Below are 18,271 nucleotides of genomic sequence, written 5' to 3'. Positions count from 1 at the left end.
GTTATGTGCTAGTACTGCATTCTGGCGGCAGAACTTGGCAGTAATATTCCCTATTCATGAGCATGGAACCATTTATCAGTAAACGTCATAGTGATATCGCATTGATAAAAAATGAAAATCGTAATGACTTTTCCTTTGAAAAGGTGCCATGGTGTCTCATGAATTACAGTCCTTGAGGTACCTATATACCTAAACACGGTATACACGGTGTTAGAAAATAATCTTTCAGTCCGAGATAGAGCAAGTTCGCTATCTTGCCCAAATATTCCGGATAAATCAATTTTATAGAGCCTTATTGCATGTATAGGTATGTACCTACTATTGAAGTCATCTTACTTAAATCTCCTCACAAGTACCTACTATTTGTTTTTGCCAGTAGTTATAGCCTTATATAGGTATGTTTATGAATCTGTCTTCAATCAAAATTATTGATAAAGTGAGACATACAGAGGTACATACTAGAGTGTCTGTTTTATTGACTATACAATTCACCTGCCGCGGACGCTTAAGTAAGCATTTTCTGTAACAAAACCACAATAAAGAACATTAAAGTCAATGACTAGAGCATAGATGTGTGCGTGCAGGTGAGATGAACGGTAGAGCGGGACCGCGCGAGCCTGCGCCGCGCAGGTAGAGCGGCGCCCGCGCCCGCGCAGTCGAGACTCGCGCCCCGCGCGGCCGCGTTCCTTCGCCGACACGACCCGCCTCGCCGAGCGAACACAACACCATAACCGCAAAATACTCATCTCTAAACATAAACAAAGTACAAACAGCGAAAAACAATTCGAACGACAAGTGCCTCGCGTCCAACATCGCATCACAACAGAGATAATTGCGCGAATGCCACGGTCCGCAGCCTACGCAGCCGGCGGCGTCCCCTCCTCCGTTCATTCAAGGACCAATCGTTGAACCCATGCTGCCTCAGCTTTCACGTGTACGCAATCTGTGCCGATTTTGAAATGAATCACAAAAATATTACAACGCGGAGCACCGACTGAGCTGATGACCGTCCACGAATTGGCTCCAACGACAATGTCCATCAACCAAAATGCAGTTCAGTTCAACAAACAGAAACAGCAGCAACTAGGTAAACAAGGTCCGGAACCGGTCAACTTTCCACCGCGGTACCATCCGCCTCCGCCTTCCGCGGCCGGCACCAAACTCGCCACTATTGACCCGTCCGCGAAGGAGTACAAACCTCCATACGTGGGTAAACCAGTGGATCCTACTAAACTACAATACCCGTTAGGAGCGCACAGTGCCTATCCGGGAGGATCAATTTCTTTCTCGAAGTATCCTCAAGGATACCCCGCCGGCTATCCCCCAGCGCCAGGAGCCCTGCGCGTGCTGCGGCCGCCGGGAGAGGTCATCACCAAAGCCATCGTGCACGAACCGGGCCAGCCCACGGCGCGCGCGCGCAGCGCTGACGATACGCAGAGGGCGCAGCGGAACATAGAAGAGGAACAAATCCACAGGAGATCAGCTGATATGCTCAAATTCACAAAACGTGTGGAACCAGAAGGTCCACGAGCTTCAACCGATCAAAGGCGACAAATTCAAACGCTTTTAGACGAAATCAAAACGCTAAAAGATGCTAACAGAAGGTTAAGCGACGATAACCAAGAGCTCCGCGATTTGTGCTGTTTCTTGGACGACGATCGCCAGAAAGGACGAAAACTAGCACGCGAGTGGCAACGATTCGGAAGGTACACGGCATCGGTAATGCGCCAGGAGGTATCAGCTTACCAGAGCAAACTAAGAGAATTAGATGACAAGCAACAGGAATTGATACGAGATAACTTAGAGTTAAAAGAGCTTTGTCTATATCTTGACGAGGAACGAGAACGAAGCACCTGCGTGAACTGCGGGAGAGCGGCTGGAAGAGAACGGGACGACGGCGATGGCAGCAGCAGTGGCACGAACGCCGAGGAGGGCGTACGCGCGCCTGCCGCGCCCGTCACCCACCCCCAACTTGCTGAGCGCACGGTCCAATACGTTCGTGATCTCGAACAAAAGGTTAGACGATTGGAAGCTGAGAAAGGACTTAATGGAGGTGTTGGTGAACGACCAGAAGCTGTGGTCCGAGCGCTACAGGTCTTAGAAGTGAGAGAGCGGGTGGAAAGAGAAAGGAGAAGGCCAGCTCCTGATTTAGATTCTGGAGAGCAAGCCCTCGTACGAGAGATGTGCAATGTGGTATGGGGCAAGCTGGAAGATGCACCGCCTCAAGCCCCACCGCGTTAAATTTTAGAAAGAAGAAACCATTAATAGCAATGGAATTAAGTACAAATTCAACAGATACTTTCTGTTGACACGGGTTTTGATTGGAATCTGACTCTATCGAGGTCACAGCGGGCTTGGCGTCTCGTGACCTACAAAACGGATTGTAAGATCGACCTTGTTTACTAAATGTAAAAGTGGTGGGACATTGTTAATGAAAGCCCCGCACGTGTATTGAATTTTGCTGTGGCAAACAATAACAGAATCTATAACAAACCGAGAAGTACAAAACTAGATACCTAGTGTTTAAGTAACTAAGTTAAGTGCTATCGCTGTGCAGAATTTTGTTTCCATTTTGCTTATTAGATTTGATAGTTGCGTTAAAAAACGTAGATCTATCTAATTTTATTATGTTTATACTTAGCATAAATTAAAATAAGTAGGTAGGTATGTACTACTTATAGTGACTATGTTCATGGAATCAATTAAAAGAAAAGAAGCATAATATCTTGGTACTTCAGTACCTGCTGATGAGGCTAGAATACGTTTTGTTGTCTGTGATGAGATGAGATGATTAATTAACATCATATGGCGTGTACTTAGATTGAGATGATCTGTCCATGTATTCACTGGATTCTAAGCTGTTGCCACTATTATAAGCTTAGAAAACCTGTGTTTATCTTGCCTAGTCCACTATTAAGCCGTTATCGAAAAGATCTTATATTTAATATTTTTTTTCAATTGTTTAACTATGTACTATGTTCAGAACTTAGGCAGATCCTGTCTTTGATCGTACCTAGTAATTCGTAGTGTTGTTCATGTTATTAATTTATTACACAAATGATTAGTTGTACAGTTAATAAATTATTCGAGTTTTAATGCACATCTAATTTTTATTCATTGCGGTTTCATAACCTCCTTTTTCGGAAGATACAAACCAAAGATACAAACAATGTACAAGATTGTAGAGCCGTGGTAGAGCCATCGAGCGAGAGCCACTAAAAAACAAAGGAGTTCCGCAGTGTAAAGAATAGGTCAAATGCAAATGATTTCACTGATTGCACCGATTGCAAAAATATTTCAAATGTCAAATAATCAAACTATAAACAAATATGTCAAACAACGTATATATGTCAAATTTTAAACATACACAATAGAATTCTTTGTTCCAACCCGATTTAGTTTAGGAACTTGAAGCCATGCCAGAGGAAGCTAAAGGCGAAGGTCCCGAGGATGTGGATACTATCGGTGTAATTAATAATTAAACATCATTACATAAAATATACGTAATCAGTACTTAAAGTACCGCAAGTACCTTGGCTTTTTGTACCGGTTTTCTATTATTGCGTCGTTAAGAAACTTTGTACTAATGTTATATTCGCAATAGTTCGCATAGGTACGCACTTTTAAATTAAGTACCTTCCTACTGATGACGCCGTGCTCTGAAATAAAATATCGTCTGCACAAAATTAATGTACCAGTTTAACTGAGTGTACCTAAATACTAAGATTGCACAAATTGTTGAAGTAAAAAACGACTCTTATCAAAGTAGTATGCTTGTAACAATAATGAGACATGCGTGAGTACGAGTATTAATAGCAAATTTTAGGGCATCTACATCACCATCACGGTAACTTGATTATCATTAGAATGATATGAATTCATTGCAATAAACAATACCTTTACGCAGTGAGACATATTTCAAATGATTATGATTTGCAATGTTGTACACAATCATACTTGAGTGGAATGGAAATTCGTAAGCAATTTTTCCCAACAATATTTACATATTTTATACCTATTTTAAAATATCTATCCATTTATTCATTATTACACCTACTCTTGTTCACACTAGTACCTCCCATGATTTAATAGCAACTGATACAAAGGTAAAATTGCTGCATAGATCTACGTAGGCGGTCGGAGTCAAGACGGCGAGCGGCATGGAGAAGGCTGGGCTGTGCTACCAAACGGTGACTACTACACTGGCTGCTATTGTCGAGGCATGAGAAATGGAAAAGGATTGTATGTTTTTAAGAACGGAGCGCGTTATGAAGGTGGGTAGTTCACGTTAAGATCGGTTTCTTGATATTTTCTTTTTTGACCTAAAACGCTAAAACAAAAAGGCGAGACTTACCTATCCCCTTATTTAAGGCTTAGGCTATTTGGTTCCTTCAGATTTGTTTGTTTTATCTGTGATGTTAACATTTACCTTTCCCAAACATGAATAGACTCTTACTCTATCTCTATTAAATTCGCTGGGTGCGCGGTGACAGCGCCAACAAGCGGTTACAATTACGGCGGACTTTGAAAATTGGCTGGCTATCATTGTCATTACGAAGAGTAAGGAAACAAACAAATAATTTCAACGAAATAATCGTAATTTACATCTATTGGATCATGTAAATCTATAGTGTCGATAATAAAGTTGACCTTTTTTATTTCCCGTCTAAAATGGCACACGGACTTTCTCATGACTGTCTTCACGAGAAGTAATAAAATAAACAAATTTAATCGAATAACGCACATCATATAATATTGCAAATGGTTTTAAAAGACCAATCCAACGATACCCCACACTACAAGATTGGATGAGAAAAAAAGACATCCCCACTTTACGCCTATGGGAGGTACCATAGTCTTTTTTTTTGAAATTTTTATTGTACCATTTTGTCGGCATAGTTTACATATATTTATATTCGTGCAAAATTGCAGCTTTCTAGCATTGATAGTCCCTGAGCAAAGCCGCGGACGGAGAGACAGACAGACAGACATGGCGAAACTATAAGGGTTCCGTTTTGCGATTTTGGCTACGGAACCCTAAAAACTGGTATGGATTCCGAGCACATTATACGACATCGCTTTCCAACCACAAACAACAACAAAAGGAAAACTTAGTTTTGGCTCAATATGTCCAAGATGTAAAAGAAACTAGTGAAGGTCATAAATTCATAATGAGCCACACCAACACCATGTAATTCGTCAAACTTCAATGATATCGACGCCATACAAAACATGTTGCTTGTGGAAATTTATCGAATTTGTGATCACTGTTTTAGCCATTGTTTTTGCAGTTAACTACGCAGCAGGTTTCGTGGCGCATATTTATTTATTTTTGCTTAATAAATAATGCACGAATATGTAAATTTCACTAGTAAAAGTAGTAAATAGTGATAGTTGGTCCGCCGAAAAGTTCCTTGTTTGGCCACGGCGCGCGCGTTCCCCAACCTCCTACTTTGCACCCAGCGAAACGGGATATGTTTACTAGGTACACTTATAGGCACAACTTTTGTTTCCGCCTTGCGTACAAAAATCTCATACTTAAGTTTTCTTTCTGACTTTAGCTAATATTTCTCTAGGTGAATGGCGTCGGGCAATGAAGTATGGCGTCGGAACAATGATATACCCGGACGGCTCGCGCTACGAGGGCGATTGGAGACACGATTTAAAGCAGGGCTTCGGGGCTTACTTCTACCCCAACGGGGACGTCTACGAAGGCGCCTGGTTCAAAGGCAAGCGCCACGGCCTCGGAACATACCTATTCAACGAGTACCAAGTGAAATTCATGGGCACATGGGTGGAGGGGAAAATCCAAGGACCAGGGCAGATCATGTACCCCCGTACACGATTCCACGGCTCTTGGTTTAAAGGGGTGCCCAAAGGGCCGGGGTGCTTTGTGTTCGACACCAACTGCATGCAGCACGGGTTTTACTTGTTGATGAAGGATCCGGCACTCGAAGAGTTTGGGGAAGGGGAGGAAGAGAAAGAAGAAAAAGAAGACAAGGAGGAGAATAAGGAGGGTGAGGAAGAAGAGGAGATGGAGTTTGACGAGACTATAGGTAAGTTATGTAATCTCTTTAATAAGCGAATTATTCTTCTTCAATGTTAACTAGCTAAGTAAATAAATGTTTGTGTAGCATGTAGCATTCAACAGCTTCTGAAGACAGAAACTAACTGTCTGCTACGTAAATGGTATGGTAATGGTATTACGTTACGTACATCTACATTACTCGCTTGCTTGGGGTTTAGTAACTACTGACGAGAATAGCCCAACAATTTGCATGGTTTTCTGATGATAGATATCTAGGGCAAGGCAAACTGCCGTACCATCTTTTCTCGAACCATTACCAAAATGACATACTTACCACTTATTTTTTAGGTAAAATATCAGTCTGGCGAGCCCGCAACGTGACAGCATATATGGCGGAACTACTGCCTCCGGAGCCAATGCCTCTGCCGGTCCACGATTCTCTGCCGTCACTGACAGACGAAAGTGTTGAAACGGATGTGCTGCCCTTCGAGCCGCCTTCGGTCTGCGCTGAGGAAGAAGGCGCTGACGACAATGACTCTTGGTTGCTGCATCGCCAAAAGTTCCTTGAGGAAACTGAGCAGAAGGATTAGTTTTGCATGATCATAAATAAATGTTTAGTTGATTGACGTTCCATTTTATTATTAGCTTTTATCTAGCTTCACCTCATATGTTTATTTGTTTGTTTCAAATCTTATCCTACTAAAAATGCAAAAGTTTGTATACAATATGTATCTGTTTGTTTACTCCTTCATGCTATAAAACGGCTGGACGGATTTGGATGAAATTTGGTATGTAGATATGTAGCTGCAAGTCATCAGAACACACAGGCTACTTTCTTTCTCAATATTTCCATGGGATCGGAATAAACTCTCGAAATCTCAACGACTAAGTTTAGAATCATGATATTTGGCATAGTTGTTTTATGTACAAGTTAATGAAATCCATGATGTATTTTTCGGGAATTCCCATGTGACTTTAGTAAAATCCCGGAATTTCAATTCAACCATCAGACGCGTAAACAATGAGGGCTATCGTTTTTTGTCTCACTAGATGGCGCACTGTTGCGTGAGGTTTTTAAGTATGGCTTTCAAAGTCTGTTATTACGGGCGTGAAAACAAAGTTTAGATTAAAATCATATTTAATACACCTTAAAACCGCAGCATAAAAATATCGAGCATGCCACAGTGTTGCAAAGTCTACGTTTTGTTCGGAAAAAAGGGAGGACAAAGGTTTCCGAAAGACAAAACTGTCTCAAATCACAGACATTCATTGCCCCGGAACGCATATTTGCCATAATTAATTTCAGATATTGCAAAATATTCACAAAATTGTTCTAATTATAAATAAACCCGCGTAGCCCCCTCATTGCGTTTGCAGTTGGAATGCAGTCCGTCTGTACTGGTCCTTATTTTAAGTAGCTCAAAAGTGTAGGCCTATACTTTGACTGTACTTTGACTGTACAAAATACTTGAGAAGACGAAAAGACAAAGATGCAGAACTACCACATACAATGTTTAGGATTTATTTTGTATAGACCATTAGTAATTTTTCATCTTTTCAAGACTACTCAAATATATACTATATGCATTTGAAATAAACACCTATTTAGCCTTAAAATGAATTTATTATCCTAAATAAGTAAAGTCAGGTGAACATTCTCCAGCTCCCTGAGTTGACACACAACACAAATTGATGATCTGAGTGATAATCAACTTATAAATTATTTACATAAGAAAATTATATGACAATTATAATACCAATAAATCATTACCAATGTAGCAACAACATGAATTGAAATTCCTTTTTTCAATAAACAATTATATTGTTTACATAAGCTTTTTTCAAAAACACAAATGGTGACCTTACAAAAAAGTTTACATGTAGTATAAAAATATGAAATTCTACAATCTTGTTCATAGAATAACAATGGGACTTATTAAAAGGAAAGAAACTTTATTTACTGTTGTACTTGACAACTAATGGATTCCATTGTTATTTGTGTAAACAACTGCTGTCAAGTGTATTATACCACTTCAAAAGTAACTGGTTAAGCAAGCATTAGTTTAGGGAAAGGTATCTTCATATTTATTTAATATATAAGTTCAAAATTAAATAGAAAATATATTAATATCTTTTCCAGAGTACCTACTTTTGCATGATCAATTTCACCAGTAAGTTCAATTATAGACTTACATGAGCATACTTTCAACTTGGTTCAGGCTATTTGTCAAATTCAAACAATTTCAAACATTAAACCTTTAAGAGCTATTGGTATGTAGTGGCAAATCCAGAAGTTGAGTGGCGATTTCAGCAAAAATTAGCATTTGCCATAGAATAACTCATTTTCTATTCAGAGAATCAAGGCTTGAACCTCTTAGCTCCTCCCTGAATCTGCTACTGATAGTACGACTTACCAAACATTTGCCTCAATTTTGACCATTAAGTAATTTGAGAATTAAAACATTTTTTTTCTCAAATATTAATCCCATTATTATCATATTTATGTGAGTATAGTCACCAGCATCAATATCTAACACAACAAAACATGTATAAAATATCTGATTTGTCTCTATTTCTAGGGCCAGTATACTCCATTTATTTTAACATTTGAAACTTAATGGTAAAATTTGCACACATTTTTAAATAAAACAATGAAACTATTTAAAATTGTGTTAACTTCTATAGTAAAAATATAATAAACACTGCAATTAAATGTACATGTAAGTATTTTTAGTCAATTTGTGTTTGAAATACCGAGAAATGTGTGCTACAATTTGACCATTAATTCAAATCTTAAATTAAACAGAGTATAGGTTGCATCAATATTTTAGCATGCTGTGGCAGATATTAATGCAGGTGACTACCTAAACAAGATGAAAGATCACTATACCCTACAATCATATTGCTGCTACATTTTTGCTAAAATAACAGCTATGTTTGAGTGCTGGGCGGAGGATTGTTATTCGGGCCCGGATTATTACTTTCAAATGTTGCCTTATTTTTTAGTAAATAAGCAGCCAAGTAGTTGATGGGGTCTGGCGGGCGTTCCTTGGCGAGCGCCGAAAGTCCTTGTAAAAGTATGGGTACTACAGTCTGGTCCAAATACTGTCTCGTCGGTAAAGCATTGAGATCAATGCGAGATTTGCGACTGGCATTGGTATCGGCTTCCTTCTCCATCGAAATTATCTTCTGTAATGAAAATTTTAAAGTTTACTAAACACCTGGTCGACGAACACTGGCCGATCGAACAGATCAACTATCAAAAAACATTGAATACGCTGGTGAGAGTAGTAAATAAGGTTTGTAGTCTTGTACGAAGGGCCAAATAAAGACGACAGTATTTAAATATAAAACTCACTAACCTTCACAGACTCTGGTATTTTAGGCGGCGGTTGCTCTTCTTTAGGGGCTTGATTCGCTTGCAACGAAGTTTCGGACATCGGTTGCAATTGTTAAATAAACATAAAAATATTTTAATATTTCAACTTGTGGATGAGTTGTCAAAAACAGTTTTTGAGTAAATTATTTAGTTTTGTTTCGCTTTGTCTTGGCAGTTCAATCAATTTAACTCGAGCAGAGCAGGCAAGGAAAAGCAGGCAAAACGAGCGACAGGCCGACAGATGACTTGTGGTGCCTTTGTTGTCTGTCACTCACTGTCTTTTGAGTTTGACACTTCAGTGTTGCCTTCATATATTTATTAAAGAAAATGTTAGTACCATACCAAACGTTCCGATTTAAACAGACGAGCGCGGCGATCCAACGTATACTATCTGTTTATTTAATACTAGCGACCCGCCTCGGCTTCGCACGGGCAAAATAAATAAAAAAACGGCCAAATTCGAGTCGGACTCCCGCAAGAAGGGTTCCATATCTATACAACATTAGACATTAGCAAAAAAAACCACGTTTGCTGTATGGGAGCCCCCTTAAATATTTATTTATTTTAATTTAATTATTTATTTTTAAAGTGAATAAATATGCAAGTAAATATTCTGTGAATATAAATGTTTTAGTTGTCGTGTTCACTGTTGATGTATACTTTTAACTCCTAAATGGTTCCAACGGAAGACCAGCGTCGGCCGCAAGGTTGACATCATGCTGAGTTGGGACCATTTCGTGACAAAATTTATTTCCTTTTTTTCTTTTTCTTTTATTTGTAAAAATGTCACGAATAAATGTTTTTCTTTCTTTCTTTAATATCCTTGTAATTTTTTCTGTGTACCTGTTTTCTGTATCGCTTACTATTTCTGGTGTAAATAAAGAGTTATTGTATTGTATTGTAATATTTCAAGCAATTAGCTACCTGTGGCCGAATACCGAGCAAAAACGGAAAAAACACTTTTGTTGTATGGGAGCCCCCCTAAATATTTATTTTTTTGTTTTTAGTATTTTTTGTTATAGCGGCAACAGAAATAGATCATCTGTAAAAACTTCAACTGTCTAGCTATCACGGTTCATGAGATACAGCCTATTGACAGACAGACAGACGGAAAGTGTAGTATTAGGGTCCCGTTTTTATTACCCTTTGGGCACAGAACTCTAAAAAGGCCTCTAATCAAGGGCACTTCTCACACATTTTTATAGCTCCATTTTCCAAAAATTACACCCGAACCTGACCCGCGCGGAGCCGGGGTGCCTCAGCGTAGAGTAAATGCATTGTTTGGTTAGATTGATATTTTTAATTTCGTAATATCTTTTGAATGGAATGTCCGATTTGAATAATTTAAAAAATAATCTACAGGTATTGAAACCGTCTTGAATATAAAATCATTTATTTGTATAAGGATTAATGCAAAGGCATGGATAACATGGTCTGAGTTTTAAAAGTTGACTTAAAACTCCGACTAGGGTTACCATAAGGGCCAGTACAGACGGACTGCATTCCAACTGCAACGTAACCGCAACTGCCGACAATGGAACTGCGATGAAAAATCTATGGGCAGTTGGTAGTTGCGGTTACGTTGCATTTGGAATGCAGTCCGCCTGTACTGGCCCTAACAATATACAAATTAATTTTCAGAAAATCTTGCAACACAGAAGTGGATGAGCGGTTGTGGTGATCAAAATGATCTAAACACTCATTTGCCATGGCAGTACTCGTGTGCAGCTTATTTCATAATTCATAATTCATTGTGCACTATAACCGCTCATCCGCTTCTGCTGCTGACTTTACAGGATCAAAAGCAAAACAAGCAGCTGTTCTTATTTCACCTAACGGAACTAGTGCAAAAAAATATCCTTATTAGTTTCATTAACGGTACTGACGAAGAAACTTATGTATTGCCACAGAGTATTGCGAATAATCGGAAAAGTTCGCCTCTTTGGTGATTGGTCTATCTCGATAGACTCTATCGCACTCATCTGTTGGTTGGAAAAATTAAATAATTAACAAAGAAACTCTTCCATGTAATTTATTCCAGAAGAAATCTTAAAAATACATTAATACTTATTATACAATCCACACAAATATAATATACAACAAGGGGGTATTTATTCCGTGGTGCTTTTTATTTAAAACAAAATTATTTATTATGCAGTTAAAACACCGTCATCTAAACATCTATTAAATGCTTGTGGAATTAAATCTACTTTAGAATTGAAGTCTAAATTTTTCAGTGACGGTGCAATACAGGAACTACTTCAAGCATTCGTATAGAATAATTTCTATGCATTTGTTATGCCGTAAATAGTGTAAACTAGCCGAGTTGACTAGATATTATTTACAGTGATATTTATTTTTTCTATACATGAAAATAATAAAAATAAATCAAGATGAGCCAAGTTTTATCTCAAAAAGTCAACTAGTTTGCTAAACAACGACATTTCTAGTATTCACGCTACGTCAATATCATTAACTCTTACGCATTAAAGGTCACACACATCACACTTCTTCATCCGCCATTATGTTTGTTCTAAAAGCGGCGTTTTATTACACAAATTACGTCACAAACTCTGCTCTGATTGATTAATCGACCAGTGACTCCGTCGTCCGGCCGCTAAGTTTTTGGTCAACAGACATGGGTCTCAAGACTAAAACTTAAGTCATACTTATTGGGAAACAACCGTTTTTGATGGATAGCTTAAATAAATTACGTGCGCTGTTTAAACTTAGTAAATAGAAGTTTCATAATGCATTCACAATTAATCCGCAAATTTACAACTTGATCTTTTAACGAAGTCACTAAATTAGCAACAGTTCAATATTACAAGACGCATTCCTTTAAGGTTCGGACATAAATCTGTAAATAGATTAATAACCTATTACAGTTTTGAATCGCAATTAGTTAGTTAATAAACTGACTGTGTTAAAAAGCCAAGGTTTATCTCACTGGTACAGTGAGTAGTTCTAATTGACTTAATTGCAATGATTCATGTGGCTTCTCAAAGATGTTTAGTTAGTTGAAATATAACTCCTTAGACATTACGGCGCCTAATTTCCAGGGCTACTTATATGGAGATATCACACCTCTCTTTCGATACTGTTTATGACTCCACCAATGTCGAGGTTGAAGGAGACAATAACAAAACTAAATGCGTGTAGATTGTCTCGTGTCTACGGCCATTAAAAATTAAAATACTCTTTCATTCCGTGATAAAATTCAGTTTTCTATTAAATTATTAACAGTTACTATTAATTAATAAGGTGTGGCACATAAAAACTCCCTAAACTGCTAATCGTCGAAATCAGTTTTCTAATTCCGTAGTGATAAAATAAGAGGAAGGATGAGTAGACAAGAAAAATAAAGGTTGCGAAGGAAGGTTCGGTTGAGTTTTCGTCTTGACATGATGAAGTTTGTGAGGTGCGACGAGTCTTAAGATTTTTTTTTTAGTTTTGACCACGGAACACAAAATGAAAACTAGGTAGGCCAATTGAATTAATTTATGCTTAGACTTAGGCCGCTTTCACATATAGAAGACAAAGACTGCTCAACCATTTTGACAAACGGGCCAAATTCGGCACAAAAGTCTCAACTCGCGACGACTGGACGAACACGTTTTTATTAAGTTAATATGTCTCTAAATTTGTAATAGAATCTAATTATAACCCACTTTTAATTGTGGTATTTAATTTGTATAACTTTTGAACTTGGTATGTATTTTGAAACACGCTCCAGAGGACCATTTGAAAATGGTTATTTGAGCACTTTAGGTCTAGAGACAGGGGTTGAGTAGCCATGTCTTAGACCGTCTATCTAAATCTTGCCGGCGTTGCTAGCGCCCTAATGTGACCATGGCCGCGGCGCGGAGGATTGATGTGATAAACTTCTTGTAATGGGTATCTTGTCCGGTATATCAGGTGTAATGTAAACTATGACTAAGTCCTAAGGTAGTGCGGCGGGGGTGGCGGCGGCGGCGCGGGGCGCAGGCGCGGGGCGCGCTCGAGCTGCCGCCGCCACGCCGCCATGGCTTCGCTCAGCGACCACAGCTCGGAGAGCAGCGACAGGTCCAACTGCCGGAGACTCGCCTGTAACGAACAAAAAAACACGTCAAAACATGCGTGTAAAGGGCAAAGGGACAGTCCATGGTTCCCTATCGTTTGCCCGAATTTCATATGCCCGAATGTATCGTTTTTCTAGAATTTTCATTTGCCATAAAGTAAATTATTTCTGAAATAGTAATTTCTTCAGTTGATATTAAACTAACCTAACCTACTGCACTTTATATGATGACATTTAAAAAAAAACCTGAAAACAGCATGGTTCTATATATATTTAATCAAAGTCAAAATATCTTTATTCAATTTAGGCTATAACAAGCACTTATTAATGTCAAAAAAATGTACCACCGGTTCAATGGCAAACGTTGGTATGGCAAATGAAATTCGGGCAAATGAAATTCGAGCAAGTAAATGTAAACGACAGTCCATGCCATGCCCGGTTTTAGAATAGGGGTCTTCCCGTGGGTGTCGTAAAAGGGGTCTAAATGATCTGATGTGAGAGAGGGCAGGCAGAGCTCTCCATTGTCGACCACGAAGTCCTAACTCCAGCACCGTGGTGTGGGTGTGGACGGCACGGGGGAATTTTCCCAAGAAAGTCGTGATGAAGATTCACTACTTATTCTCAACCTATGTAATGGCCACGACCACGATGTCAAATGTGTGCGAGAGTAGAGTAGAGGTCAATCGCTGGTCAGTTTTAAATACCTAAAATAAAATTGGTTGCACACAAATGGGCAGGCAACGTTTTACAAATTTCATAACTTAGTTTGGGACTAGGTCAATTGATGTCAAGTGTCCCATGATATTTATTTACTTATTTTTAGGATCCAAAACTGCTTGCAGTTTAAAAAACGCCAAATTCCTGTAGGGTAGGAGTAATAATCCTTTAGTAAAACTAAAAATGGAAGAGATAATAAGATGATTTCAATCAAATATTCACTTGAACTTTTCCAGTCGTCTAGCTAGACATATTCATAACACCCACTTATTTCGAGTCAAGAAACCTTCGTAGGCTCAGAGTTAATAGAGAGGTGTGGATAGAAAACACAAACAGAACGTGACGACCGGCCATCGGGCGGATCAGATTTGCATTTCCAATATTTTTAATTACCGGCAAAGCTAAAATTTTATCCACCGTAATCATTTAATCATTAAAATTATTGGTTCCGCAGTCATCTAATTCCACTTTCGTATTTAGACACGATTGTTTAATCGGCACCGGAGACGGAGAGAGTCCCGAATAAAGTTATCGAATGGTTTGGCTTTCTCAATTTCGATAAAATAATTTAGTACTATTAATATGTTTTTTTTAAATGTTGTCACTTTTAGTACTCTTCAATGTGGCAAGCTTAACGAACATAACAGAGCGGTCAAATCGCTTTAAATTTGTACTCTTCAACTTCAAAACTCTTTCATAATAATCTTCGAGTGAAATATAATAAGTAAGATCTATCATAACTCATTACTAGCTCTTGAATCCGTCTATGGAATTCTCTGACACTGCTATCTTAACTATTTCGTCAGTGTTTCTATGTTTATTTATTGCATTTCATAATTTAATCTTTTTTTTTTTCAAATTTCGGCCTTTTCGGCAATTTCTATTGCTATTTTATGTTAGAAGTATATGTTATGTATGTATGTATTTATATAATTTTGTTTCTGTTTCCGCCACCTCCTTTTTGACATTTAATCATTAGATCTTGTACCCAAATGGTTGTCTGGAGACTGGAAGAGATCACTTTTAAAATATAAGACCGCCTATTGTCTACCCTCAATTTATGTTACTATGTAATTTTTTTGTACTGATTTCTGGTAATATTTAATAAAGAATATTTTTATTGTATTGTATAATATAATTTACCACAATATGTTACAAACACATTAAGGAGCCTGCAACATAGCCTGCAATAAGAAATTTCACAGTTATAAATAAAGTTCGATAAGAGAATTAAAATAATGCCGGTGCGGCCTTCGCGACGATTGCGTTAGCGCGGAATGCGGGGCGTGCACGACCCTATGTGGGCCACACAAATAACCGAACAGCTTATTGACAACAAATTCGTACAATTTCAAACACACTTAATAGACTACTCGAGCATGTTGTCTCGTAATAAATTTCATGAATAGTCAGTATACTTGTGACTGTACCAGTTACAAGACAGCCCCCTAGCTCTTTAGCTATTATTATAAATGTATCAATAAAAAAGGCCCGGGTATCATGCCAATTTAGTTCTGTAATTCTGGGACCACCCGGAGTAACCTGACGCTTTCGTCTCGCAGAGCACTTTATGAGCTGATATAATCAGCAAGCCGAGCGTTTCAATAATGCGTATTTTAATGTCAAATAGATTAGAATGCTATAGCATTATAATATGCTCCATATTGTTCTCTAAATGCATATGCTCTTCGATCTTTAGGTCTAACATCAGGTTCTTGGTAAGTACTTGATTTCATAATTCAGGCCAATGAGAAATAAACAATTGGCATTGGCTTAATAACCCAGCTAAGTAACAGTCGGGAAATTAGCTTGCACAATCAGTGAAACGTAATAATGATAATAATCGATAAATATTTATCAAAAGCCCAAAGCATCAGCAGCAGCCTATTGCATGTTTGGCTCGATGTCGTACGTCGAGACGGCTATGTTAATAATCAGTGGTTCGCCCACATAATAAGGCCCGTGTGTCATTAATTTCGAAACTAGTTTTCTTTAAAGTTGGATGATTATTGGAAAAGTCGAGTTTCACGGCATTACAGATATGCTGATAACATAGAGATGTAATGTGGCCAATAGAGATTGGCCGCTGCTGTTGGCTTTTTAATGAATTAACCATAAATTGCGTCGCGCGTTTTAATAGTCCTGCTAGGGACCATTACAAAGTTGAGCAGTTTCATGATTATGTTGACGTTGAAGACTGGAGAGTAATATATTAAGAAGGCGTACAATCTAAATGCTGTTTAAGTTTAATGTAAATGTGCAGGCGCAGCAGCGGGAAAGTGTGGTGTCAGTGTCAAACATGCACGGTCCAGCGGAGACGGGACGGGCCCGCTGAGGCTGCGCCATCCGGCTAATTAATATCATTGACTAATATCACGCCTGCTGACGGAGAAACGACCATAACACGTAAAAGAAATTAATATTGGAATTGGATACTCAACAAATTGTGTTTAATTACACTGACACTGATAACGTGACGTGGCATACGCCTAAATCAGAGAAGTTTTACAATTAACATCTGTTTTATTCATAAACTAAATATTACTAGCGTAAATAGACCAACAGTGGTACGAGTGAAGAACCGATACTTACGGCATAATCTATGTGTGGGAAAGAGATAAAATCAAAATGACAGCGTGACCCGTTTTGATTGAATCAGTTAGCCTCCTTTAGCCTCCTGTTAAAATTTTCGTCGTACTTATTTGTTTTGTGTTTTTTTTTCTGCAATCCTTTCGATTTTTTGCATAAAACGGTAGGATTCCAGAATGGTGTCGTGTTCTGTGTTGAGTTGTGATACAACCTACTGCAATAACCCAAATAAACATAAATTTCACAGGTGATATGATTGTACAAGTACCATTTTCATAGCTCTTATTTCCATTGAATGTATTAATATGCTAATATGAAGCGGTAAACAGTCTATTTCATAAATATGGTTTGTTTTTTTTAATAATTATGTGTTAAATAAAAATATATTGTATCCGTGAACTTGAGCACTTACGGCGTAGAGTTTGAATATTTTTTATCGATACCTATAGCGATATTCCTCCAATAAAGTTTTGTACTAAAATTTGTAGCTGCTTTTCTCCGATTTAAAGATTTGAGAAAATAAAAGTAAAATAACTTAACATTGAGTATTGAATGATTTTAAGTAAATAAAATAATAACTATTTGTTTACAAACAAAAATTCAGTGTTTTGTTTTTAGGGTTCCGTACCCAAATGGTGCCAAACGGGACCCTATTACTAAGCCTCCTCTGTCTGTCTGTTTGTCTGTTCGTCTGTCAAAGAGCTGTATCTTTGGAACCGCAAATAGGTAGATATACTTGAAACTTTCACAGAGTAGGTAGGTATGTATTAGTGTGGCCACCATAACAAAAAATATTAAAAAAACTTCCAGGTTTCCTGTCAATCCAGTGATCAAAGATAAGTGGATCAGAATTTTGAATCGAATAGGCTGGGAGCCTCACAAGAAATCTGTGGTGTGTAGTAAGTGTGTTTTATTCATAGCTTACTATGTACACTCTCGACATACGAATATAGGTACTTAACTGTCTAGTGTAAAGTTAACGACTAGTGACATGAGTGGGAGTGACAGATATTTGCTGGCATTTTTTTTTAATTTAGAAATGTTTATGAAGTTTCTAGTACCTACTTTACTGCAACAGCCCTTAAGACTTATTTGTACTGTGTATCTTACCTATTATGACGATACCGGATATATACGGGGATACCGGGGATACGGTACATATGGTTATCGACAACTCATATTTAGCAGGGCAACTCTAAAACTCACACAGACATTTACAAATTTACACAGACAGGCCCATCTCACTTTCGGTCACGCTGTCAAGCAAGGTCTGTTCGTCTAAGTAATATTAGGTTTATGGTTTTATTTACTTTACCGGTCCGTAATTTTAACACAAGATTGCTGCTTGAGAAGTTGAGTAGCATCTGGAAATTCTTTGGAAAGGTCATATGACGACGACAATAACTAATACTCGTCAGGTAACCCCTTCATTTATTAAGTTCCCTCATAAAAGGTCTTCTACTTATTGCTATCGGCTCAACGCAGATTTCTCAAAGGT

The 18,271-nt window shown here is 38.2% G+C and overlaps 4 protein-coding genes across 5 annotated transcripts in view; 2 read left to right on the top strand and 2 right to left on the bottom strand.

Moving 5' to 3' along the window:
• The first annotated feature begins 626 nt into the window (after window positions 1-626).
• Window positions 627-3,100, top strand: Ccdc85 (coiled-coil domain-containing protein 85). Its single transcript, XM_074093395.1, has one exon. The coding sequence runs from the start codon at window positions 1,003-1,005 to the stop codon at window positions 2,239-2,241; it is 1,239 nt and encodes a 412-aa protein (XP_073949496.1). The 5' UTR covers window positions 627-1,002; the 3' UTR covers window positions 2,242-3,100.
• A 79-nt stretch (window positions 3,101-3,179) lies between these two features.
• LOC141432033 (radial spoke head 1 homolog) lies at window positions 3,180-6,654 on the top strand. Its single transcript, XM_074093396.1, has 4 exons — window positions 3,180-3,467; window positions 4,124-4,274; window positions 5,577-6,056; window positions 6,377-6,654. Exons 1-4 carry the CDS (start codon window positions 3,417-3,419, stop codon window positions 6,616-6,618), a joined length of 924 nt encoding a protein of 307 aa, XP_073949497.1. The 5' UTR covers window positions 3,180-3,416; the 3' UTR covers window positions 6,619-6,654.
• Window positions 6,655-7,632: 978 nt separating this feature from the next.
• On the bottom strand, window positions 7,633-9,672 carry LOC141432035 (protein dpy-30 homolog). Its single transcript, XM_074093397.1, has 2 exons — window positions 9,391-9,672; window positions 7,633-9,217 (listed from the first exon to the last, which is right to left on the bottom strand). The coding sequence occupies exons 1-2, from the start codon at window positions 9,466-9,468 to the stop codon at window positions 8,960-8,962; spliced, it is 336 nt and encodes a 111-aa protein (XP_073949498.1). The 5' UTR covers window positions 9,469-9,672; the 3' UTR covers window positions 7,633-8,959.
• Window positions 9,673-11,423: 1,751 nt separating this feature from the next.
• The window catches only part of LOC141432031 (anaphase-promoting complex subunit 11-like), a 40,766-nt gene continuing 33,918 nt past the window's right edge, over window positions 11,424-18,271 (bottom strand). For both annotated transcript variants that reach the window (XM_074093392.1, XM_074093391.1), the window contains exon 3: window positions 11,424-13,493. In XM_074093392.1, coding sequence (XP_073949493.1) covers window positions 13,344-13,493 — 150 coding nt within the window. In that variant the 3' untranslated portion in view covers window positions 11,424-13,343. The remainder of the gene's footprint in view (window positions 13,494-18,271) is intronic.

Source organism: Choristoneura fumiferana, chromosome 10 (genome assembly GCF_025370935.1).
Source record: "Choristoneura fumiferana chromosome 10, NRCan_CFum_1, whole genome shotgun sequence".
Taxonomy (NCBI): Eukaryota; Metazoa; Arthropoda; class Insecta; order Lepidoptera; family Tortricidae; genus Choristoneura; species Choristoneura fumiferana.
This window is presented reverse-complemented; position numbering and strand designations above follow the sequence as displayed.

Coding starts and splice junctions, on each gene's coding strand:
- Ccdc85 (XM_074093395.1), top strand. CDS start 1,003: ATGACCGTCCACGAATTGGCTCCAACGACAATGTCCATCAACCAAAAT.
- LOC141432033 (XM_074093396.1), top strand. CDS start 3,417: ATGCCAGAGGAAGCTAAAGGCGAAGGTCCCGAGGATGTGGATACTATC. Junction 3,468..4,123: donor AGGATGTGGATACTATCGGT/GTAATTAATAAT, acceptor ATTGCTGCATAG/ATCTACGTAGGCGGTCGGAG. Junction 4,275..5,576: donor GAACGGAGCGCGTTATGAAG/GTGGGTAGTTCA, acceptor ATATTTCTCTAG/GTGAATGGCGTCGGGCAATG.
- LOC141432035 (XM_074093397.1), bottom strand. CDS start 9,468: ATGTCCGAAACTTCGTTGCAAGCGAATCAAGCCCCTAAAGAAGAGCAA. Junction 9,218..9,390: donor AAATACCAGAGTCTGTGAAG/GTTAGTGAGTTT, acceptor TTTTCATTACAG/AAGATAATTTCGATGGAGAA.